This window comes from Coturnix japonica, chromosome 6 (assembly GCF_054131305.1).
Source record: "Coturnix japonica strain WE chromosome 6, WE-NBRP24, whole genome shotgun sequence".
Lineage (NCBI taxonomy): Eukaryota > Metazoa > Chordata > Aves > Galliformes > Phasianidae > Coturnix > Coturnix japonica.
The window spans coordinates 40,238,896-40,259,775 of NC_140668.1; the positions used below are offsets into that span (position 1 = coordinate 40,238,896).

At 46.1% G+C, this 20,880-nt stretch overlaps 2 protein-coding genes across 3 annotated transcripts; both read left to right on the forward strand.

Annotated features, from left to right (window-relative positions):
* Nucleotides 1-269: 269 nt before the first annotated feature.
* Nucleotides 270-8,762, forward strand: TAT (tyrosine aminotransferase). The gene is made up of 12 exons (XM_015874267.3): nucleotides 270-348; nucleotides 1,603-1,838; nucleotides 2,053-2,157; nucleotides 2,464-2,531; nucleotides 2,869-3,027; nucleotides 3,196-3,334; nucleotides 3,922-3,974; nucleotides 4,231-4,383; nucleotides 5,174-5,302; nucleotides 5,655-5,738; nucleotides 7,191-7,289; nucleotides 8,091-8,762. Exons 2-12 carry the CDS (start codon nucleotides 1,604-1,606, stop codon nucleotides 8,232-8,234), a joined length of 1,368 nt encoding a protein of 455 aa, XP_015729753.1. The 5' UTR covers nucleotides 270-348; nucleotide 1,603; the 3' UTR covers nucleotides 8,235-8,762.
* CHST4 (carbohydrate sulfotransferase 4) lies at nucleotides 8,478-20,314 on the forward strand. Of its 2 annotated transcripts, none has more exons than XM_015874299.3 (2): nucleotides 8,478-15,542; nucleotides 18,254-20,314. In XM_015874299.3, exons 1-2 carry the CDS (start codon nucleotides 15,481-15,483, stop codon nucleotides 19,401-19,403), a joined length of 1,212 nt encoding a protein of 403 aa, XP_015729785.1. In that variant the 5' UTR covers nucleotides 8,478-15,480; the 3' UTR covers nucleotides 19,404-20,314. The 2 variants fall into 2 exon arrangements, with proteins under 2 accessions (XP_015729785.1, XP_015729787.1); XM_015874301.3 differs by having other exon boundaries at nucleotides 8,478-10,754.
* The last annotated feature ends 566 nt before the right edge of the window (nucleotides 20,315-20,880 follow it).

The following is a 20,880-nucleotide window of genomic DNA, read 5'->3' on the forward strand; positions in this document are numbered from 1 at the left end:
CCCACCACCAAGCCTTCAAGTGAGAGAGAAGTAATTCAGGTGGGTGGTGGTCCAGGGCTTCCAGGAAACAAAGCTGTGGCCCTCTGTAGGCTAACTCAGAAAGAGTTAATGTGCAGGCATGTTCCAGGTATTTGCAGTGAACTTGGTTACAGAAGAGAGGGCGTTTTTGGGTGGAGAGAGCAGCCCTCTCTGTGAGCCAATGGCTAAAGGATTCTGTCCCAACGCCCAGTTTGGGGGCTTATTTCATGGGCAAGAATTTGCAGGAATTCCTTCTTAACATTTGTCCTGGATAAAAAGTAGGGACTGGACCTCCAAGCTTGTTGGTGATTCCCTCTCTGCTGTTAGAAGGTAATGTACAATCCTCTGGTACCTTTTTTGGTGATGCTGATGTGTGGGGAGTGTTTCCCTGTCTGCCTGTGCTGAAGGCATCTATTCTGCCTGCATATGCAGCTTCTCTTTGCATGTTGCAAGGTGTTTTGAAGACTGCTGAGATGTGCATTATGCACTGGAACTCATCTCTGTTGTTGAACAGAGACACACAACTCATTTATTTGCTTGGGTTTCATGCAGTTACGAAGAACTGATGTGGTTCTTCAATTACCCTTCTTTTGGTACAAAGGACACCCAGATGGTATTAGAAGTAGGGAACGTTAAGTCTTCTTTTGTCACTACCACCTTTTAGATCTATCTCAGTTGCTTTAAAGAGGAAGCACTGCTGGTAGAGCAACTTCAGAAGCATGGGGCACCTCTATGAACAAACCTTACTGAATCAGTGAGATATCTATTTATGCGGCAAATCCTGCCTGCACCAGGTAATGCAGTGACCCTTTCAGTGTTGGGAGGGTCAGCTTTCTCCCTTGTTTGTCATGTCTGGAATATGATACCAATACCACCTTGACTTCCCTCATGACACCACCAGCATTTCTTCACTGATTTTAAGCACTGCCTTTTGTTCTGGAGTCTGGTTTGGACTGTTTGGAGTGTTGATCTCTGCTGACAGAGACAAGTAATCCATAACCTACACCCTAATAGTGTTAATTGTATCCTGATAAGACAGTATCAGAACTACTCTTTTGTTATTTAAATTTTAATTTTAACAGCACTGTATTTCTATCTGCAGACTGGAGGGACTTTTTGGGGGTGGTACACATACATACAGGGTTACAACTTGGGGTCTGCAAGTTAATAACTGGCAGGTGGGAGAGCAACACAAGACCTGGCCTTCTATTAGCAGAACACTGAATCTACAGCCATGCAATGGCGACAGCATGCTGCTAACTACTAGATTATGAATTTATGATTTAGCAGGACTGCTCCTCTCCAGCACAGCAATTGTGCCCACGCTAAGAAACAATATGACTAGCACAGGGAAATGCCTTTGTCTTTCCCACTCCATTGTGAGCTCATTTGTGTGTGGAGATTCATTCCCTCCTGGTCCTAAGTACAGCTCTGCTTGCTGCTAGTGACTGGTTTGCACGTAGGCAGCAGGCAGTTCTGCAGCTTTCAGAAGTTTTGGTTTTGGAGAGTGCCTCCCAGATGGGCAGAGCCTTCAGCTGGCATGTGTTAACCAAGCTCAGGAAATTTACCACTATCAACTTTCAGGATGGACTCATACCTGATCCAAGTGAATGGCCAAGGAGATCATGTCCCCCTGTTGGATATTCATCTCAAGACCAATGGAAACAGCATGTCGCTGGGAAAGATGAAGGGTCGGAAGCCAAGATGGGCTGTCAGGGCTTCTGAAATGTCAAAGAAGACTTTCAATCCTGTCAGAGCCATCGTAGACAGCATGAAGGTGGAGCCCAACCCAAAGAAATCCGTGATCACCTTGTCTTTAGGTGAGCACAGTGCTGTGGCTGAAGCCTCTGAGCAGTGAGGTGGCCTGTGGAGCTGCCAGAATTGCAGGGCTCTGAACTGCAAAACTTGTGGGAAACAGCAGAATGTGCCAGGTTGGCACACAGCTCTGTGCCTTCTGTGCCTGACACAGATCACTGAGAACTGATTTTGTTTTTTTCCCATTCTGTTTTTTGTTATTTTTCAATCTTTGAAAAGGAGACCCAACAGTCTTTGGGAACCTTCCCACCAATGATGAGGTCACACGAGCTATGAAGGAGGCTTTGGACTCAGGACGTTACAATGGCTATGCTCCGTCCATCGGTAAGCTGACATAGTTTAGGCATGTGGCAAGTCCTTCCCCACAGCAGGTTTATGGAATCTACAGACATCCCTCCAGTAGCACTCTGCAGCTGCCCTTGTCAGTCCCATGAACTCACAGATGTGTGTCTTCCAGATGCCCTGGGGCAGGAATGGTCTCTGCCACCGTGAAACAGTGTCATTGACAAATGGGCATACTCTGGCTGGGCAGGCACCTGTGAACCTTGTCCTGGAAAAACAAACAAACTAGCAAAAACCAGAGATGCTCTGTCAAAACCTGTCTGTCATGTGTGGTTCTTCTCTCCACAGGCTACCAGTCCTGTCGAGAAGCGGTGGCTGCATATTACAACTGCCCAGAAGCACCATTGGAGGCCCAGGTACTGGTGTCCAGCTGAGGTACAGCCGCTGCAGTATGGTAGTGGTAGTGTGGTGCTGCTGCCCATGCCTAGCCCATGTGGCATGGGACCCCTGCCCAGCTCTTGTCATTCCCTGTCTAGCCATGGGAACTGTGGGTAGCTCATGGCCTTGTTCCACACCAACCTGCTGCTCCCTTTCCCTGCCTTGGACTGTTCTCTTCCACCTTTCTTGGAAGGATATTAAGTTCTCTAGCTGTTGGAGACTCCCTGACTTCAGTCAGGCTCCAAACTCGTTCTATGTGGCTGGGGATCCTCAGAGTGGCTGCACTTTCCACTTACTCCTGTGTGTTCTTTGCAGGACGTCATCTTAACAAGTGGCTGCAGCCAGGCCATAGAACTTGCCTTGGCGGTGCTGGCCAACCCAGGCCAGAACATCCTGGTGCCACGGCCTGGCTTCTCTCTCTACAAGACTCTGGCACTGTCCATGGGAATTGAAGTTAAATTTTACAATCTCAAGGTAAGTTGTGGAGAGGACAGTCCTAATGCCTCTGCCTCTTAAAAATATAGAAATAAAAATCTTGACCCTGCCTGGGAAATGGGTGAATATGAGGGTGAGCACCCTTGGGCACCTTGTCACTCTGTAGTAAGTGCACTTCCTCCACTGTACTTCCCCTTTTTTCATCAGCCAGAGAAGTCCTGGGAAATTGACCTGAAGCACTTGGAATCGCTGGTGGATGAGAAAACAGCTTGTATAATCGTGAACAACCCATCAAACCCCTGTGGGTCTGTGTTCAGCAAGAGCCACCTCCAGAAGATCCTGGCAGGTAGGACTGTATGTGTGTATCTGGGCCTCAGCTGCAGTCTCGTGTTTGCCCAAACTGCAGTGCCTGGGTCACCATGTTTCTGCAAGGCTGTGGATGTTGTTCTGCAGTGTAATAGCAGTACTACATGAAGCAGTGCTGTGCTCCAGGGGTTTGTCTCTTACCTCATGACTGACTGCAGCCTTGGACTGCACCCTGGGCTTGCTCAGTATGAAGAGTTTGCCTTTTCTCAACAAGAACATGTTGAATGTCTGTCCTGGTATTTCTGAGATGGCCAGTGTGGCTTGGGTCACTCATTTCTCCACTCTGGCTCCACAGAAAGTGTGTTCACAGGAAGCCCTATGGCTCCTGAGCACTGGCCAGCCAGTGCAGGAGCTGTGCTACCTATATCTACACGTGAGAGCAGAAGTAGGCTCATCCAGGACAGGGCTCTCCAAGTAGGAGAGGAGGCTCTCCTTGTAGGAGGAGGAGAGGGACCCACTTCCCTGGGGCAGAATTTCCCTCAGGATCTTCCAGGCCCTGTAGAAAAGGGCAAGTCTGCTCCCATGGAGGACACAGGATGTCTAGGCTGAATGCTCTCTCTCCCACAGTGGCATCAAGACAGTGTGTGCCCATCCTTGCTGATGAGATCTATGGAGACATGGTGAGTGTTCATCGCAGCCTTTTGCACCCTTGCACTACCTGTCTTTTCTGCTGCACTTGCCCTTTGGCCACGGCACAGAGCTCTTCAGAGGTGACAAATAGCTTCTCTACCCTGTACTGTGTCTGAGCCCATGCCTGTAATATGCTGTCCTGGGCGTACATTTCATGTCCTGCTTCATTTTGTGTGTCTTATGCACATTCCCCCCAGTTTTCACAGTGAGACACGGTGACAACCCTCACACAGCTACCTCTTGCAGGTGTTTGCTGACTGCAAATATGAGCCCATTGCAACTCTCAGCACCAATGTGCCCATCTTGTCCTGCGGTGGCTTGGCAAAGCGGTGGCTGGTCCCTGGCTGGCGGATGGGCTGGATCCTAATCCATGACAGGAGAGACATCTTTGGTAATGAGGTGAGAACTGCCAAGTGTCACTGTCATGGCAACAGATCTGCAGTGTCCTCAGTGTTTGGATTAGCAGGGCTTTGAGTGATAGAATCATGTACTGCTCTTTTGCTTTTGTGTGTGTGTTACCCCATTGCTTACATGCTTTTCTTCACATGCTGGGCCTTCATGTCTCTTTTTTACTTCATCTGCACCCGTATGTTCCTTTTACTCTCATCTTGTTTGTGTGCTTCTGCTCTTTTCTCAAATAGCTCCAGTGTTTGTTGATGGTATTGAATGGTTTATCCAGCAGTCTCTGGGGTCTGTGTGCTCTCATAAGTTTTCTCTTAAAAGTGGGACCAAAATTCCAAGCCATGTAGCCAGTGTTTTGTCTGGCTATTCATACATGTTATGAGGGCAAACTCTGCAAGCTACTGCAGTGACCTTTCTACCCAGGAGTGAGTGAGCAGAAAAGCTAATGTTAGTTCTCCCTAGTTGACTTTGAAAGTGTGGAGTGTGGGCACAAACCTAATGGACATGTAAAGTGGTATTTGGATTAGCTCTGATTTTATTTAGTCACAGTATTAACTGTTTAAGTCAGACTGGGAAGCTCAAAAGGATATTTCTGCTGGCATTACGGTCTTCAGCTGAGGAACAGAGAATGACAGTGTAAATAATCTGTAGATACCTGGTATGTAGACAAATAAGTGTTCTGAAGGACTTATTTGCTTGCCGAAGAGAAATTCTACAGACAGTAGGCCCTCAAGCCTTCAGAAAAGCACAGTCTGAGCACAGTCTGCAAATACCGTATTTCTTTCAGATCAGAGATGGCCTTATCAGGCTGAGCCAAAGGATCCTAGGACCCTGTACGATTGTCCAAGGAGCACTGGAACATATCTTGCACAGGACACCCCCTGACTTCTACCACAACACCCTCAGCATCCTTAAGGTAATCAGGCTGTAACAGGTCAGTAGTTTGTTCAGTTGTTATTTGGAGTGGGGGAATCAGTATCTCTCTAGCTTATTGCTGCGGCAGGAATACTGGCTGTGACAGGCAGCCCAGCCTTGGAGCCAGAGCTGGTGACCCAGATGGTAGAGCATTAAGCCCTGGCTTGCTTATTTCAGTTCAGTAATGTCGACCTTCCTCAAGGCCATAATCAGCCATACTGTTTGCATTCCTTGCCCCTTTATTTGCAGTGGGCAAACTTGTTCATAGTCCTGGTCCAGAACTTGGTTTCAATTTGCTAACCAGCTTCCTAGAGTTTCTCCAGTTGTTGAACTTTTTCCTTTCTACTTTTCAGTCCAATGCTGATCTTTGTTATGCTGCTCTGTCAGCTATCCCAGGCCTCCAACCTGTTCGACCTGCTGGAGCCATGTACCTCATGGTAAGTGAGGAGGATTTCAGTCATCACTGGTTACCCTAGAACTCTTTACTGGTAATTACCAATGGCATCAGGGTAGTACTTGACACCAGGTCTCCATGAATCTTCACATTGCCCAGCACAGTGGAATCATCCCTTGGTCATTTTAGAAGGCCAGGATATGTTGCTTACTTCTCACTGAGCAGAAGCTGCTAAATTTCATTTTCTTGAACCTGCAAAGACCTCAAGGACTTGTACTTTGCAAAAAAATGTTGTTTTACCTTAATTTGAAGCAAGATGACGATGCCATAGGAAGGCCCTATACCATGCCAGATTATCACACCTGCTGCTGAAAGTGTAACCTTCCTTCTACACAGCTGTCTTCTACCTATGCTGTTGCCTCTTTTTCTGCCTTCTTCAGTATCTGTTAGGTTTGTTTTTCTGTTGTTCTTTTTGTGTTTGTTCGTTTGTTTTTTAATTCTTCATAGTATAGTAAAACGTTCTTTCTCGTCATAACAAGCTCCACTGAAACGTTTAATTCCCAAGTTCAGTACATTTTTTTTTCTTTTATTTTGATCTCATAATGTCTTAATTTTTATCAGCTTTAGAGATGGTGAACTCAGAAATGGAAATATACTGCAACATCAGTCTCACACATACTCAACAGATAAATCTTTATCAGTTTACCAGTAGCCAATCTTACCCAGAGTTATAGTCATTCGTATACTGCTTATGTAGAGGGATAGCTCTAAGGCTTGTTCACAGCCCTAGTATTTTTGTAGTATCTGAACACTTATTCCATATGAAATCAGCTGGTAAAATTTTTCTTCTGCTGGCTTTTTCAGACCTTTTGTACGCAAATTATCTCTCTCCTGTTTTATTTATGAATATTTTCATGAGATGTCTTTGGTTATGTGATAATGGGAATACAGAGCAGAAATAGTTATTGAACATTTCTTATTTATTTTGTGATTTTACCAGTTATATCATTCACACTTGTTTCACCACAAAGAATTCTTCATAGTATTTTAGACCTTGCAGTCTTAAAAAACAAACAAACGAAAAAAAACACCTTGTTCATTTATCTCTTTTTCTTAGCTTATGGATTTCTTGCATGATGGGATTACTGGTTGATATTGGGTAGAGTTCTCTTTCACACTTTTTTTTCCTTATCTTATTTATCCCTTCTCATTTTTAATTGGTTCTGGTATCCATGCTACCCGCTTTTGACTAAAGTTGTCCTTAACTGAAATTTCAGCTTTGGGCAGCTAGTTTTACATTTACTTTACTTCTTAAAAATTCTCCAGTTTTCACTGATATGTTTTTGTTTGTCTCTCATGTTCAACTCAGCCAAAATGATGAGCAAAAGTTCCTGAGCATGGACAGCTGCATTTGGCTGGGAAATTGTTGAGCAATGTGGGTAAGCAGGGACATGGTATATAGTATCAGTTGCCATGTTTCATCCTTTTACTGCAGGTTGAAATTGAAATGGAGCATTTTCCTGAATTTGAAAATGATGTGGAGTTCACTGAGCGGCTCATCTCAGAGCAGTCTGTGTTTTGCCTGCCAGCTACGGTGAGTCTGACATTGAGAGCCCCAGGCATCTCCTGGCCCTAAGCATAGGGAGAGAAGCAATAGGGGTTTGCATCCTTGAGCTCTGGGGACAGTCTGGAAATCTAGTATGAAATGTCCACAGCCTGTAATGGTGTGTATGTACTGCCTGTGAAGTCCAAGTGCAGTATAGGGATGGCAACTGGCAAGCTCCAGCTCACTAACAGTTCTTGGTCAAGCTGCCCGGATTGTCCTGAAGTTGCTCTTTATTTCAGTTGTTGGCAGAGTTGTATCCCTGAACTATATGTACCTCCTTGCCTCCTTGCTGAAGTCACTCTCTCAGAGGCCTTGGTACTGTTCCCACCTGTGCTCCTTCACATGCTCCATTCCCAGTCCCCCAAACTTGTAGGAAGAGATGACAGACTTAAGAATCGTGTCTATGTCTATGTCCATCCTGCTTTACATCCTGCACTGAATCCTAGCACCTCAGACATTCTCCAGCTCTGACCCTCTCTAACCCTTTGAGGAGAAGGGAGAATCCCTACCTCCTTATGGACCGTTCCCTGGTTCCTACATAGTCCATACAGTGCTTTGGCCTGTGACAGGCACAGCATTATGTCTTCACTAATAAGCTTTACAGAGGGAGCTGGAAGATTGGAATGGAACAATCAGTCTAGTGGAGAGAGAGTCCAACCATGCCATCCTCACTCTATGTTTTGTGCTGACCATTTTCACTTGTTGCCATAGAATATGGCCCCAAGGCAGGGCTCTGAGACACCAACAGTATCCCAAATAATCAGCCAGTTGCATTCTTTATCATTTCAGTGCTTTGAGTACCCAAACTTCTTCCGTGTGGTGATCACTGTACCTGAGGAGATGATCTTGGAGGCCTGCAGTCGCATTCAGGAGTTCTGCGAGATGCACTACCAGGCTGCTGAGGGTGCCCAGGATCTTGAGTGTGACAAATAGCTACAGCTGACCTCCTGCCTCTGCCAGTCTAGACCTTGTATGAGGTGGCAGACAGGGCTGCTTCCAGCCAGCACCACATCCCCCTGCCTGTAGGCAGGTGCTGTTCTGCTGCTTCACCTGTTTTGCTCCACAGACCCTTCAGCACTATAGAAAGAAGCAGACCTTCTCTCCTTTTCCACTGCACTTCCCGCACCCTCTGGCATCTGGTGTCTGTGGTCTCCATATACTCTGCATTTGCACCCCATACTTCTCTCTGTGCTGGCCACAAACCAGCAGGGACACCTGGCTGCTCCTGCACCAGGACCCACGGCATTGACCCTGAGTGGCCAGTAGTTCCTGCACTGCCTGCACTCCCCCTCTGGGGCAGGAGATGGCCATGATCTCAGAGGACAAGAGACACTCACCCACCTCTCACCTGTCTCATTACTTTAGGAGGCCAGAGTGCTTTATACCAAACCCTTTGTCCAGCAAAGGGAATAAGTTATTGTGACTTTTTTTTATTAATAAATCTTCTGACGTGGCAGCCACCATGATGTGTATGGGCTGGTGCCCAGTGGGTCACTCTTGTTCAGCCTGTGGTGCCCCATGTTTGCCTCTGACCCTGCAGCTGCCTGGTTGGGGCCTGCCCTGCCACCAGCCAAGGCACGGGGACAGCCCTTCCAACCCTGGCAGTGCTCACCAGGTGGTCAGGGCAGGATGGGCTCTGCGAACCTGGTACAGACAAGGGCCAATTGCTTCCATTCCAGTGAGACTAGAAGCTCCCCATCTTCCACTGCTTGTTGATCCTTACAGCCACTCCCAGGCTCCCAGCAGAGTGATGTGCCCAGGTGGGCAGTGCCAGGCACCAACCTTCAGATTCAAGGGGGATTTTTCCCACCCTGACAGTAAATGCCAAGGTGGTACTTCTCTGTTGAGTGTTTTTGACATGCTGCCATGCCCAGGTTGCTGATGTCTAGATGCATAAGCCACATTACGTATGCAGATCTGACGGCCTGGTGCCTAATGGAAAAATGGGCCCGTCAAACTGCCTGCTATAGTCTAGGGCTCAAAGAACATTTTCTCTTCACAGAGGAGTGATGTACTGTATGCTTCATGCTGTCACCTACATTTCAGTTCACCTGTCTTATGGCGAGGCAAGGCCTGCAGGCTGGCTTTGCCTTCTCTCTGGTGTGAAAAATGAGCTGGCTCTGAATTACATGCTGCCAGACCTTCTGCCAGGTTCTGTGGACTCCCCTTCTGTCCAGCACAAAGTCTGAGCACCAGTACACAGGAAGAAGCTATGTGATAAAGATAGCAGCGTATGAAAAGGTACACATCAGCCGAGTGTCCAGGCTACACCCTTCCCCTTCAAACAAAGCATCCCAGAAGAAAAAGAGAGAAGCTGGGCTGTGAGGGAATGAGGGGTACTTCGGAAATATGAGGTCACTAGACCTCAAAATAGATCCAGATAACGAGTCGCTTGGGACAAAGATTGTCATATGATAAATAGAATGATGCGCGAGGAGTCTGTTGGGCCAGGAGGCCTTTACTGCATGACCTTGCTGCATTGTTGTACTGTGTTGCATCTACTGTAGCTGTCAAGTTTGTCTTGTTCTGAGGCTTTAATTTCCATTAATAATGAACAGTTTGACCATTTTTAAACAAAGCTGCTCCCTTCAGATCCCTCTCCCTTCATGGACCCCCTTTCCTCCAGAGTCCTCCCAGAAATATCTGTTAATACGCAGCTATTCTTTAGTGATTAATGCTGTTCTGGTTCCTCTTAGCCCAGGAAGCATCTGACCAGCAGCCAGAGGCATATGCCTCTTTATTTTTGCCTTATACGTCTCAATACACTTAGATTTTTCAAGGCTACTTTCTCTATTGTCATCATCTGTTGTAAACATAATACTGCCTTTGTGTCAAGAGTGCTTTGGTAGAATTTGCCAGCATCCTAATGGCTGATCCACACCCATCATCCATGTCTTAGCTGGGGAGCACAAGCTGTATTCCTTGAGGCAGGCTTGCAGTGTGTTTATCCTCTTTTCTGCATTGTCTGGGCAAGCCATGTTTAGGAGGAAACAGAAACCCCAAACAGAGACCTAGGTGGTAAGGCAACCTTGTGCCTAGGCTTTCCTAGAGAAATAAAGGAATTTCTCACCTCCTAGGCAGATGAAGAAATTAAATGGAATGTGCTCAGCTTCCAAAGGAGCTAGCAGCAGACACCTGCCTGTAGTGCCACAGTTTGCCCAGCTGGCCTGGGTTCAATCACACCTGCCAGCAGTTAAGCAATCAGTTCATACAGGTGCTTTAAGAACAGGGATTCAGCCCACTTTCCTGGCCCACTTCTTATCTGCCATTCCCTCCTGCAGCCCTGGCTGTACCTTCATAGGGTTGCTGTCTGGAATAGTTACTAAGTGCCTTCCACCATGGAGCTATGGCCCTTGACCACAAGAAACCATCATGGACCAGCCTGCTCTCCACTAGAAAGCAGAATGCACCTGGGACTGTTGGAACCTGGGCAGTCGTGTGGAGATAATCAAGGTATGACCACGGAGGTCCTGGTGTTGCTCAGGAGTGGGATGGGGAACAAGATACTATGGGAAACTGGTCATGCAAAGTTTGTTTGTACATGAAGGGTGGCACATAACCTCATTTGTCTAAGATGTATATGCAGGCCCTGTCAGAACTTGACACCAGATGAGCTGACTTCCTTCAGTAGTGTTACCCATGAGTACTGGAGGAAGGAAACATTCAGCGTGTGTCAAAGGAAGACGTAGGCAAGATTCCACACAGTGAATTGTCCAGGACTGTGGTAAAGACAGTGGGTGTAAGAGGAGGTGGCAGCAGGAGGATGGGAGGCAGCATTTTCTTAAGGTGACTTGGAGAAATTTTGAAACCAGACTATGAGAGAGTAGAGGAGCTGATGAGAAGGAAGTCTCAGTGTGGGCCAAGTCTTGCTATTGACAGGATGAGCACACAAGGCATGTTGTCAGCAGGGGTACTGTTGCTTAAAAGCTGGCTAGCTAAGCTTACCCACTGTTCAGAATGAGGTTGGGGTTTTATCTTATATATTTGCCCTCAGCTGAGAACCCAGTAGAAGGGTTCACTCACATATGAGCAAAGCAGGGTGGGTGAAAGAGTCAGCCAGCATCTTTACTCTTGCCTGCTGCAACTCTGAGTAATCTTTTCTGTGTGCTTGCTGTACTCACATGCACCTATTCCCTGAAAATCCTACTCCCAGCCATTATCAGCATTCCATGAGTAAGCTGTAAGTCGTTCCCTAAACTGTTTGGCATTTTAAGCAAATAATTGAGCTAAACGGGAGCAAAGTCTGAAGATCAAGTTTATCTTCTGGGACTAGACTGTGTCAATTTAGGCTTGTCTATTTACCTTAAACTGTTTATAATTCAGATTATAACCTTACAGTTTATCTCAAACTCAAGGAAAAAGCTGTAGCAACAGAAATCCAGTGTCACGCCAGGCTGTGCCAGGGAATTGCTATGGAGACATGTCTCATGTAAGACGACATCACTTAAGTCATCTTTCTTGTCATTCCTCATTTTGGAAATCAGATGGGGTGAGTTCTGCTCTGGCTCAGGAGGAACCAGCCTTAACTGGCATTTAGTGTGGACACTGCACCTGTGCATTCTGGCACTTGCCTGACTGTAGATTTTTCCTTTCCATCTCCTATGAACAACCAATTATAATGCAACCAGAGTGAATGTATAAAGTATCCCTGCCAAAAGGATCTCTTTCCAAAAGTCAAAGGATTCCACTTTGCTGCCTTCAGCCCTATGAAAGCAACGAGCAATTGAAGTACAGGTTCCTTGTTTTGTTGTTTGTTTGTCTTTGTGTTTGTTTGTTTGTTTTGAGACTACTGTTGTGTTTATTTCCTGCAAAGAGCCAGGCTTTCCCCGGGAATGCCAGAACCCAGCTAGCAGTAGCACAGTTTGCAGGCCCTTATGTGAGCAGCCGCACTGTAGCTTTCTGTCACAGATCTAGCAGATCCCAAACTTTCTCTGTCCTCTACAGCCTTAGTCACCTTAGCTAGAAAGCACCTAAACTTCTGTCTTGCAACAGAGATCTCTTTCTGTGGCAAGCATTTGCAAGTCCACAGTCACTGCATTGATTCACATGGCAGCTCCTGATTTCATACATCTGGGATGCAGGAAACATGAGTCAAGAACTAACTGATCTGTCTAAATATTAGCAAACACATGATAGTGAGACTTGTAGCCTAAATCTGCCTTTCTGCCAAGAGGATTTAAAAAAAAAAAAAAAGAAAAAGGCAGTAGCTTTGAGAATCTAAATGTTTCTCCAAGGCCAAAGTCATGACCTGAGCCATGACCTGAGCCACACGGGATAACAAACTTCCATTCAAAAAGAGAAGGCAACTCCAATCTCTGTCCAGAATCCTATCAGCGAGTAAACATTGATTTCTCCAAAGGAGGGTGTTCCTAAGGGCAGGGCTCTTGAAACAAAGGAATCTATGTTTTGAAGAAGGGAGAAATGTGCAGAACGTATGAAGGCCTTTCATCAGTCAAGAGTCGCTTTGTGGGTCGCATAAGGTTGTGATCTTGCATGTGACAGACAGCTCCAGGGTTAATATTCTTCCACTGACTTAATCACTATAGTTCCTTTTGCATCTGGTGGAAAGAGAAACTTCTGCAGCATCATTCCCATGAGCTACTTTATATGTAGATATGGTATAAGAGAAAATGTATTCTACAGGGCATGTGAGGGCAGTTGCTAAAATCCTGGTTAGCAGTAAAGATTGTGGATAGGGAGGAAGTGCTCTTAGTCTCTTTTGATACAAAAATGTTGACATTACTAAATACGGTTGTAATATGCTGGTTCAGAGCAGAAGACAGTAGTTCTCACAGCGTGCACCCAGACATATTGTCATTGCCAGGGAGTGCTGTAGATGCCAGAAGTACCAGTGAGTTCAAAGGATGACTGGACAAGTGAACACAAGAAAGCTAGGTGCTATGAAATGCAAAGACCACTTTACTCTCAACTGATTTTATGACACAGCTTCAGTACTAATGTCTATTCAAAATTAGCACTCTCTTCTCTTGCTGTAGCCAGGGGAAAGAAATATGAACTTCTAGGACATAACTGTCATCACTTGTTTTGAACATCCTTGTTCGGATAGGTGAATCAAGTACTCCAAAGCTCACTGCAGCTGGAGGAACACCTAGGGAGGAAAGCATATTCTCTTCTCTAGGCAGCTGCTCTTGACCATAGCAGAAGACAGCAGAGTTTGATCAGACCTTTCAGCTGATCTAGTTCCCCTGCTCTAGGTTTGTCCGTTTCTCTCCTCAGGCTACCGAAGACGTGCCTTTGGGGCACCTGTGCTACAGTGTCAGAATTGAAGAAAGTATCTCCAGACTGTACCTTCCATGTTATTCTTCACTCTATTCCCACTGCTGCTACACCAGGTCAGCTGTGCCTGTGTGTGCATGCACAATGCACATTACCTTCTCCTTCAGGAAATAAGAAATGGCAGATCACAGGGCTTGCGAGTCTGAGACCCTAGAAACCACTTTTAATCAATGAATGGAGTAGAAAACAGAAGTATGGTCAGACAGTGTTTGAGGTGGAAGGAAGCTGCTCAAGACCAAGAAGTAAGGAGCTAATTGCCATTAAGCACAGGCTGACTGCCATACGCTTGTGCTTTGCTTCATCTGTCACTTAAAGCTTATCAGTCAGACATGCAGGAAGAAACAGGTCCTTTGTTAAAATGCTGGAGTATTCTTCGCTTTCCACAATGTGCAGGACTCCAGGAGGGCAGAGTGGCAGAACAATGTGCCTTCCCAAGCCTTGTCTCCAAAGAAGAGTACGTTCTTCCCCTCTATACAACTGCTTATGCCACAGAGGCTGCCTTCTGGAAAGCTCAGCCAAGCGGCTCGTACTTGTCATCTGTGTAAAGGGAAAAGTCTGAGCTCCGTGACTGGAGCACTGTACAGCAGTGTTCAGTGTTGCCACAGAGCCTGAGTACTGGTGCCAAAGGACCAGCATGTCCTGGATGAACTACATACAGGTGGAGCAGGAGTTTCATATACCTCTGTTCATGCAAGTGTTGATAGGGAGAAACTAGGCTTCAGGAGGAGCTGATCAATGGTGTGACCCTAAAATATCAGTTTTGTAACTCTTCCAGGCATTTTTGCTCAGGGACATGACCTGGAGAGGGCTGTTAGAGTTAGGGTAGTTTGGTTAGGTTGTGGTTGGACTCGATAATCTTTAAGGTCTTTTCCAACCTGAGCAATTCTATGATTGTATGATACATATAAATCCATCCTACAGATGCTGTTTGTGAGTGACTAGGAACATGTAGCTGAAATCCAGGCTGCACAGAACACTGCTCGCTTGTCTCTAAAGGGCCAGATCTGGACAACTGTCAGCTTCTAACCTTTATTTCCTGACCCAAAGTTACCAGGGTTTGACCATCTGTGTTTGTAATGAAGAAAGTGAAAGGGAATGTGACCTTCCCTTCCCTGTTCAGGTTGTCTCTCCTGCTGGAAGGGCCCTTATTTTTTCCTCCTACTACTATTTCTTATACTCCAGTGGTCCTCAGAGCAGCACAGTAAGATCTCTAGGAACAGAGGGCACCATCAAGAGTTCAACATCTTACCAGAAAGCATAACAGAAAATATGGTGCTTGGAATAGGAACTACCCAAAGTGACTTGTCTTCTCACAGTTGCAGAATATCATGTGTTTCCCCAGCCCACCTCCACTCTTACTTACCACCTTACCTGGCACAGCCCAACTGCAGCTCCAATATCCTCTGAGTTATTAAACAGGACAAGTCCAGCAGCTCCTCTTACTGCTACCTCTTTCAGACAATTTCAGCTCCCAAAAATTCAACTCAAGCAGGTCACATCCCTTTTCCACATCTTAAAGACAAAAGGCTTTTTTGAGGCCTGCAAAGGATCGCAGCAAAATCAGCTTTCGGTTGCCCTCCTGAATTTCATGGCCCTTCTCATTTATTAGTAGTGTACGGTCATTTGTGCTCCTACAAGAAACTACCATTCCTGTGCTTTGCTGCTAGTGGAGGGTGGAGTTTTCTAATTTATGTCAGGTAAAAGTAGGCAGGCAAATTAATCAGAGCTCAGGCATAAATGAAAGAGGAAGTAGCATGCAGGTATAGATAAGAGCTGAGTACACGTGTGAGAGAGCCTAGCGTGAAGGCTGAGTGCCTGTATATATATATACATGCGCAGGTGTTTGTAAGGCTGCCTTAAGGAGTGTACTCTGCTGAAGTATATGTATGAGAAGGAAGTGTTGCTTGAATCAAGTCTGGTGGTGCTTCAAGAAGATATGCTAAGGTGAGATTTTCAGATATTTCTTGGTAACTCATGGATGCTCTGTTGCTCAGAACTGTTTTTGCTGCTTGTGCTCAGCAGCCTGAGATCATTTTTGTGAAGTATGTATAGATGCCAATAAAGTGCTGTATGGTTCCCTCTGTAGATGAAAGTTGTCGGTCTGTCTTAGGGGGTATTTCCTGCTTCTCTAGACTGTCTTCTCAGTATCTCTCACTAGTGCCAGCCAAGCCGTGTTCTTCTCTGAATGGGCAGAAGCTAATTCTAATTCTGCAAAAGCTAATGAGGTCAAATTGAAGAAGGATGTAATAAAACTATGAGCAATCATCACCACCATCAAAGACCAATGTCTGGAGCTTTCCTGGCACCAGATACCAGTGCCACTACAGCAGTGCAGGTCTGGAGATTTTTCCCCGTGTTTATGTAGTAGAATACTAAGCAACAGTCCGCATGGTGTGAGGTGTTTGGGATATATGATCACTCCTCTCAGATGCATAGATTCAATATTTCTGTGCTCTGGATATATGCCAGCCATGGTCACAGTGTGTATCTATACTTGGGGCTGCTTGCTGCCTTCTGTAATGCTCTTTCTTTGTCAGAATCGGGCTCTCCCTGTGTGTTTCCATACAAGCTGTGGTGATTTCATGTTCAGGGCTGGCAAAACTCCACCAAGTTGCATGCAGCGGTTTTTCCCTTTCTGAAACTTGCTCTCACAGAGGCACAAGCAGCGTCTGTCACTGGCTCAGCTCTGGTGGGCAGCAGGTCCCTTTTGGAGCAGGTTGGAACTGCCTCTTATCTAATGTGGGGCAGCCACTCACAGGAGCCAGCCTTGCAGCTCTGTCAGTCCCAAGTCAAATCCTGGCTCATGTCTGTGCAATCTGACGGTAGTAGTGTCCCTTTTTTGTTCTACAGTTGAGATTATCACAGTGACTCTTGTCTTTTCACTCTGCAGTTTTTCAAAGTCTTCATATATCAGTTCTATGAGGTAAAATGGATTGAATCATTCTGCTTGTGGCTCTGTATGTTTGCTGTTGGGAAAATCACAGAATCACACAGAATTGTAGGGGTTGGAAGGGACCTCTAGAGATCACGTCCAACCCCCAAAATACCAGTAACCCAAAATAATGTGGTTAAGCTTAAAGATTTTAGTTTAGAAGCATTCCATCTGCCATGAGCAAGAGATCTAGTGGTGAAGAATAAGTGCATGCTCTGAGGAGACCTAATAGGCTCCTTCTGGTACTGGAAAGCTGGGGATGAACTTTTTATCAGGGCAGGTAACAACTGGACAAAGGGAAATGGAAGAGAGTAGACTTAGACTAGACATTGGGAATAAATTCTTGACTCTTGCAAATTCTTGGTCTCTTTTCAGTAGTGCGTGGGGACAGGACTAGTGTACTGAGATGAAACTACAGCATAGGAAGTTCCGCATGAATGTGCAGAAGAACTTCTTTACAGTGAGGGTGATGGAACACTGGAACAGGCTGCCCAGGGAGGTGGTGGAGTCTCCTTCTCTGGAGATATTCAAGACCCGCCTGGACGCCTACCTGTGCAACGTGGTGTAGGGAGCCTGCTTTGGCAGGGGGGTTGGACTCGATGATCTCTAGAGGTCCCTTCCAACACCTACAATTCTGTGAATCTGTGACTGTGCGGGTGGTGAGATGCTGAAACAGGTTGTTCAGAGGGGTTGTGAATGCCCTCTCCCTGGAAACATCCAAGGCCAGGCTGGATGGGGCTGTGAGCAACCTGGTCTGGAGGGTGGTGTCCCTGCCTATAGCAGGGGGTTGGAACTGGGTGATCATAAAGGTCCCTTCCAACCCAAAACATTGTACATACCTGTGATTTATATGACCAAAAAATCAATGGGCTTCTTGTCCAGAAGATGAGAGAGAAGAATGTGGCCTTTCTCTAACTGTACAGTTTCATCCTTGCAAGATGCTACAAAAATAATATTTGTGGTAGTGTGTAGTGGCAGTACGCAGCCTAATGTGTAATCCTGATTTCCATCCTGGCTCTGAGAAATGGTATCTGCTGCCCTTTGAAGCCTGAGCTCAATAAAAGTGCACAGAATGGAGATGATAGACAAGAAAATGTATGCATACATGCCAGACAGAGAGATAAGTTTGGTTCCTAGTTGGTTAGCATCAGTGACTGTACTTGGAAATGTGCACAGTGCTACAGTAATTGAAGTCATGGGAGGATGCAGCTCCCTGCCTCCATGCAGATCATCCTGAAGGCTTCCATACAGAGGGAAATTGAGGCAAGGCATAACGAGGAGGTTGGAGATTTGAGAAATTTTTACAGGGAATACTTAAGCATTATGTATATTATATTATGTAATGAATCTAGAAGACAGCGTGATTAGCAGTATCTGCACAGTTGACAGCTAGGTCGTGCCTCAGACCTCTGCTGCTTTAGCAGGGGGGAAGCTAATCTGCATGGGCTGAGTTCAGCATGACTGTGGGCTGCCTCTGTGAGAAGCTGGGCTCCAGCGCTGCTTTGTTCGGGCTGGCCTTCAGCTTGCCCTACAGCCCTGGAGACCTGTCTCTCTCCCTTTCCATCTGGCTGTAGAAGGATAATGTGTGCTGTAGTTTTTCACGGTATCATAGTAGCGTGTCAGCTTTCCAAAGCACTGAAGCGGGATTGGCAGGAGCCTAAATCTCCACAGTTGTCTTCATCATAACTCTGTGATGCTGAACTCCTTCACTCTGTCTCTGTAGGTCCCTTGCAACCATGATGAAACCTAGAAGGATGCAGATGCTTCTGATTCTGGCATTTCTGTCCTTCCTTCTGATCCACTTCCACTTCCTAACCTGCAGCAACACTGCCTCCCTGGAGTTAAAACCTTCCCCAGTCCACATCCTCATCCTCTCCTCCTGGAGGTCAGGATCATCCTTCACCGGCCAGCTTTTCAGCCAGCACCCCAATGTCTTCTACCTGATGGAGCCTGCGTGGCACGTATGGGTTACCATGTACCAGAACAGTGCCAAAGTCTTGCACATGGCAGTGCGGGACCTGGTCAGGTCAGTCTTTCTCTGTGACATGTCTGTTTTTGATGCCTACATGTCTAGCCAGAAGAAAAAGTCTGACTTATTTCAGTGGGAGAAAAGCCGAGCCTTGTGCTCCCCCCCTGCCTGTGACTTCTTCAGTCGCAATGACATAATCACTGCAGGAAACTGCAGAACTCTCTGTGGCAGATACTCATTCAGCAAGGTGGAAGAAGCCTGTAAAACCTACAGCCACGTTGTAATCAAGGAGGTCCGCTTCTTTGACCTGAAAGTCCTCTACCCACTTCTCACTGATCCATCTCTGAACCTCAAAATAATTCACTTGGTCCGTGATCCTCGGGCTGTGTTCAGGTCCCGAGAGAATACAGTGGCAGAGCTGAAACGTGACAGTGACATTGTTGTAGGGTCCCAGAAGACAAAGGGAGAAATGGGACCTTACAACACGATGCAAGAAATCTGCAAAAGCCATGTTGAGATTTACAAGGCAGGCAGCCAGGCTGTTCCCAGCTTTCTGAAGGACCGCTACCTGCTAGTTCGTTATGAAGACATTGTCAGAGATCCACTAGGAAAGGCTGCTCAGATGTATAGGTTTGCAGGACTCCATTTCACACCAGAACTTCAGAAGTGGGTGCACAACATTACCCACGGGAAGGGAAAAGGAGAACAAGCATTTGATACTGGATCCAGAGATGCACTGAGCACGTCAGAGGCCTGGAGGAACACGCTTCCCTTTGAGAAGATAGAAAAAGTGCAAAGTGTGTGCAAGGATGCCATGGATTTACTGGGGTACCGGCTCGTTCAGTCTGAAGAAGAGCAGAAAGACAAGTCACTGGATCTTCTGTTTGGCCAGAATGAATTCTGAAGGCAGAAGAGCTGTTCCCGGTACCTCCTCTCTGAATGCCGAGAACTATTTACTGGTGCTGAAGAGGGTATAGGTACATGTGTGTGTGAGGTCAGGACGAGAACACAGGAATGCTGACTGCGCTCACCGTAGTTTTACCAGCAGCAACACAGGGTCACTCTCCAAAGCTACAACACAGGCTGGAGTAATGCCAACCTATCATCAAAATAAAGTTTGGGGTGTATGGGGAAGAGGAAGTATGTGTAGATGGAAGCAAACAGACTGCCAGAGGAGTGACATCACCTATCGAAGCTCAAAAACCCCTCCACAAGCCACAGCTAAATACTGGAGGAGACACGTGGAGCAACTGCACTGCAGCAGAAGAGGAAGTATAAATGGAAGCCAAACAAAGAGCACAATCTTTGTCATGCTGCCACCTGTGCACATACAGTGCCAGAAGAGACACAACAGTAACCATGCCGTGTTTTCTGGAAAGACTTTTTTTTATTTTTATTTTTCTCCAGAATGGCTGTTTTCAAGAAGAGCCTTCCATCTTCCCCCCCACCACACACACACTCTACTCCTGTGCCTGAGCCTTCAACGCTGATGGCAATGTTGGCAAAATGTCTGCATTCATTTGCCATATAGTAGGAAAAATAGTTGTAAAGGAAAACTCCTAGGTTTACACATAGGAATCTACTTCTGGGATGAGGTGAACCCATTGATTTTTCAGCTGAAATAGTTATATCTTCTAGCTTTCAAAACCAGAAAGAGTTCTCACAGTTCATGTGAGAATGAGAGGAATTCATGCTAGTGCTAAGACTATGAAGACAGGTTAGGAACAGGTTCTAATGATACACATAGTGAAACTGAAATATGTTTGTGGCAGTGTATTAAAAAAGCTGAGAACAGTAAATTATTATATTGCATTATTTATCTTGTGAAAGTATTTCCTGTCTTAGAGCACATGCCAGGGACCTGAAGGCACCTGACTAAAGAATGATCGTAGGATGAACAAATTACCCTGATAGTTTTAAGGGAACTGATTATTTGTGTCTGTAGCTGCAAATACCTTGTTTTGTTTTGCTGACCTTGGTAGCTGGTCTTGTTTTTACAAAGACTTGTTTTGCGAGCAGGTTCCTCTTGGGCTCTGCGTCACACATTGGCCACTCGGGTACAGTGCGCAGTGAAACAAACCCTGCAGACTGTTGGGAGAATCAAAGTAAGAGAGAGAGACTGCACTGGGAGAGAGGAGAAGCGCCCTTTCATTCATTCAGGGGCTGCCCTGCTGGCACTGCCTATCGCATCCTCTGCCAGCATGGTCCTGCTCTCTTCTTCAGCAGATTGCCATCTCTCAAGGGTTGGTAAGTAACAGTGCACTTGCTGATGGAGAAAGATCTAGTAAACAATACTTATTATTCGCTATGCTTTCTTCCATTCTCTTCTTAAGTGCCTGTCTAGTTTTCCACACAACCCCAAGGAACTAGTCAGAGCAACA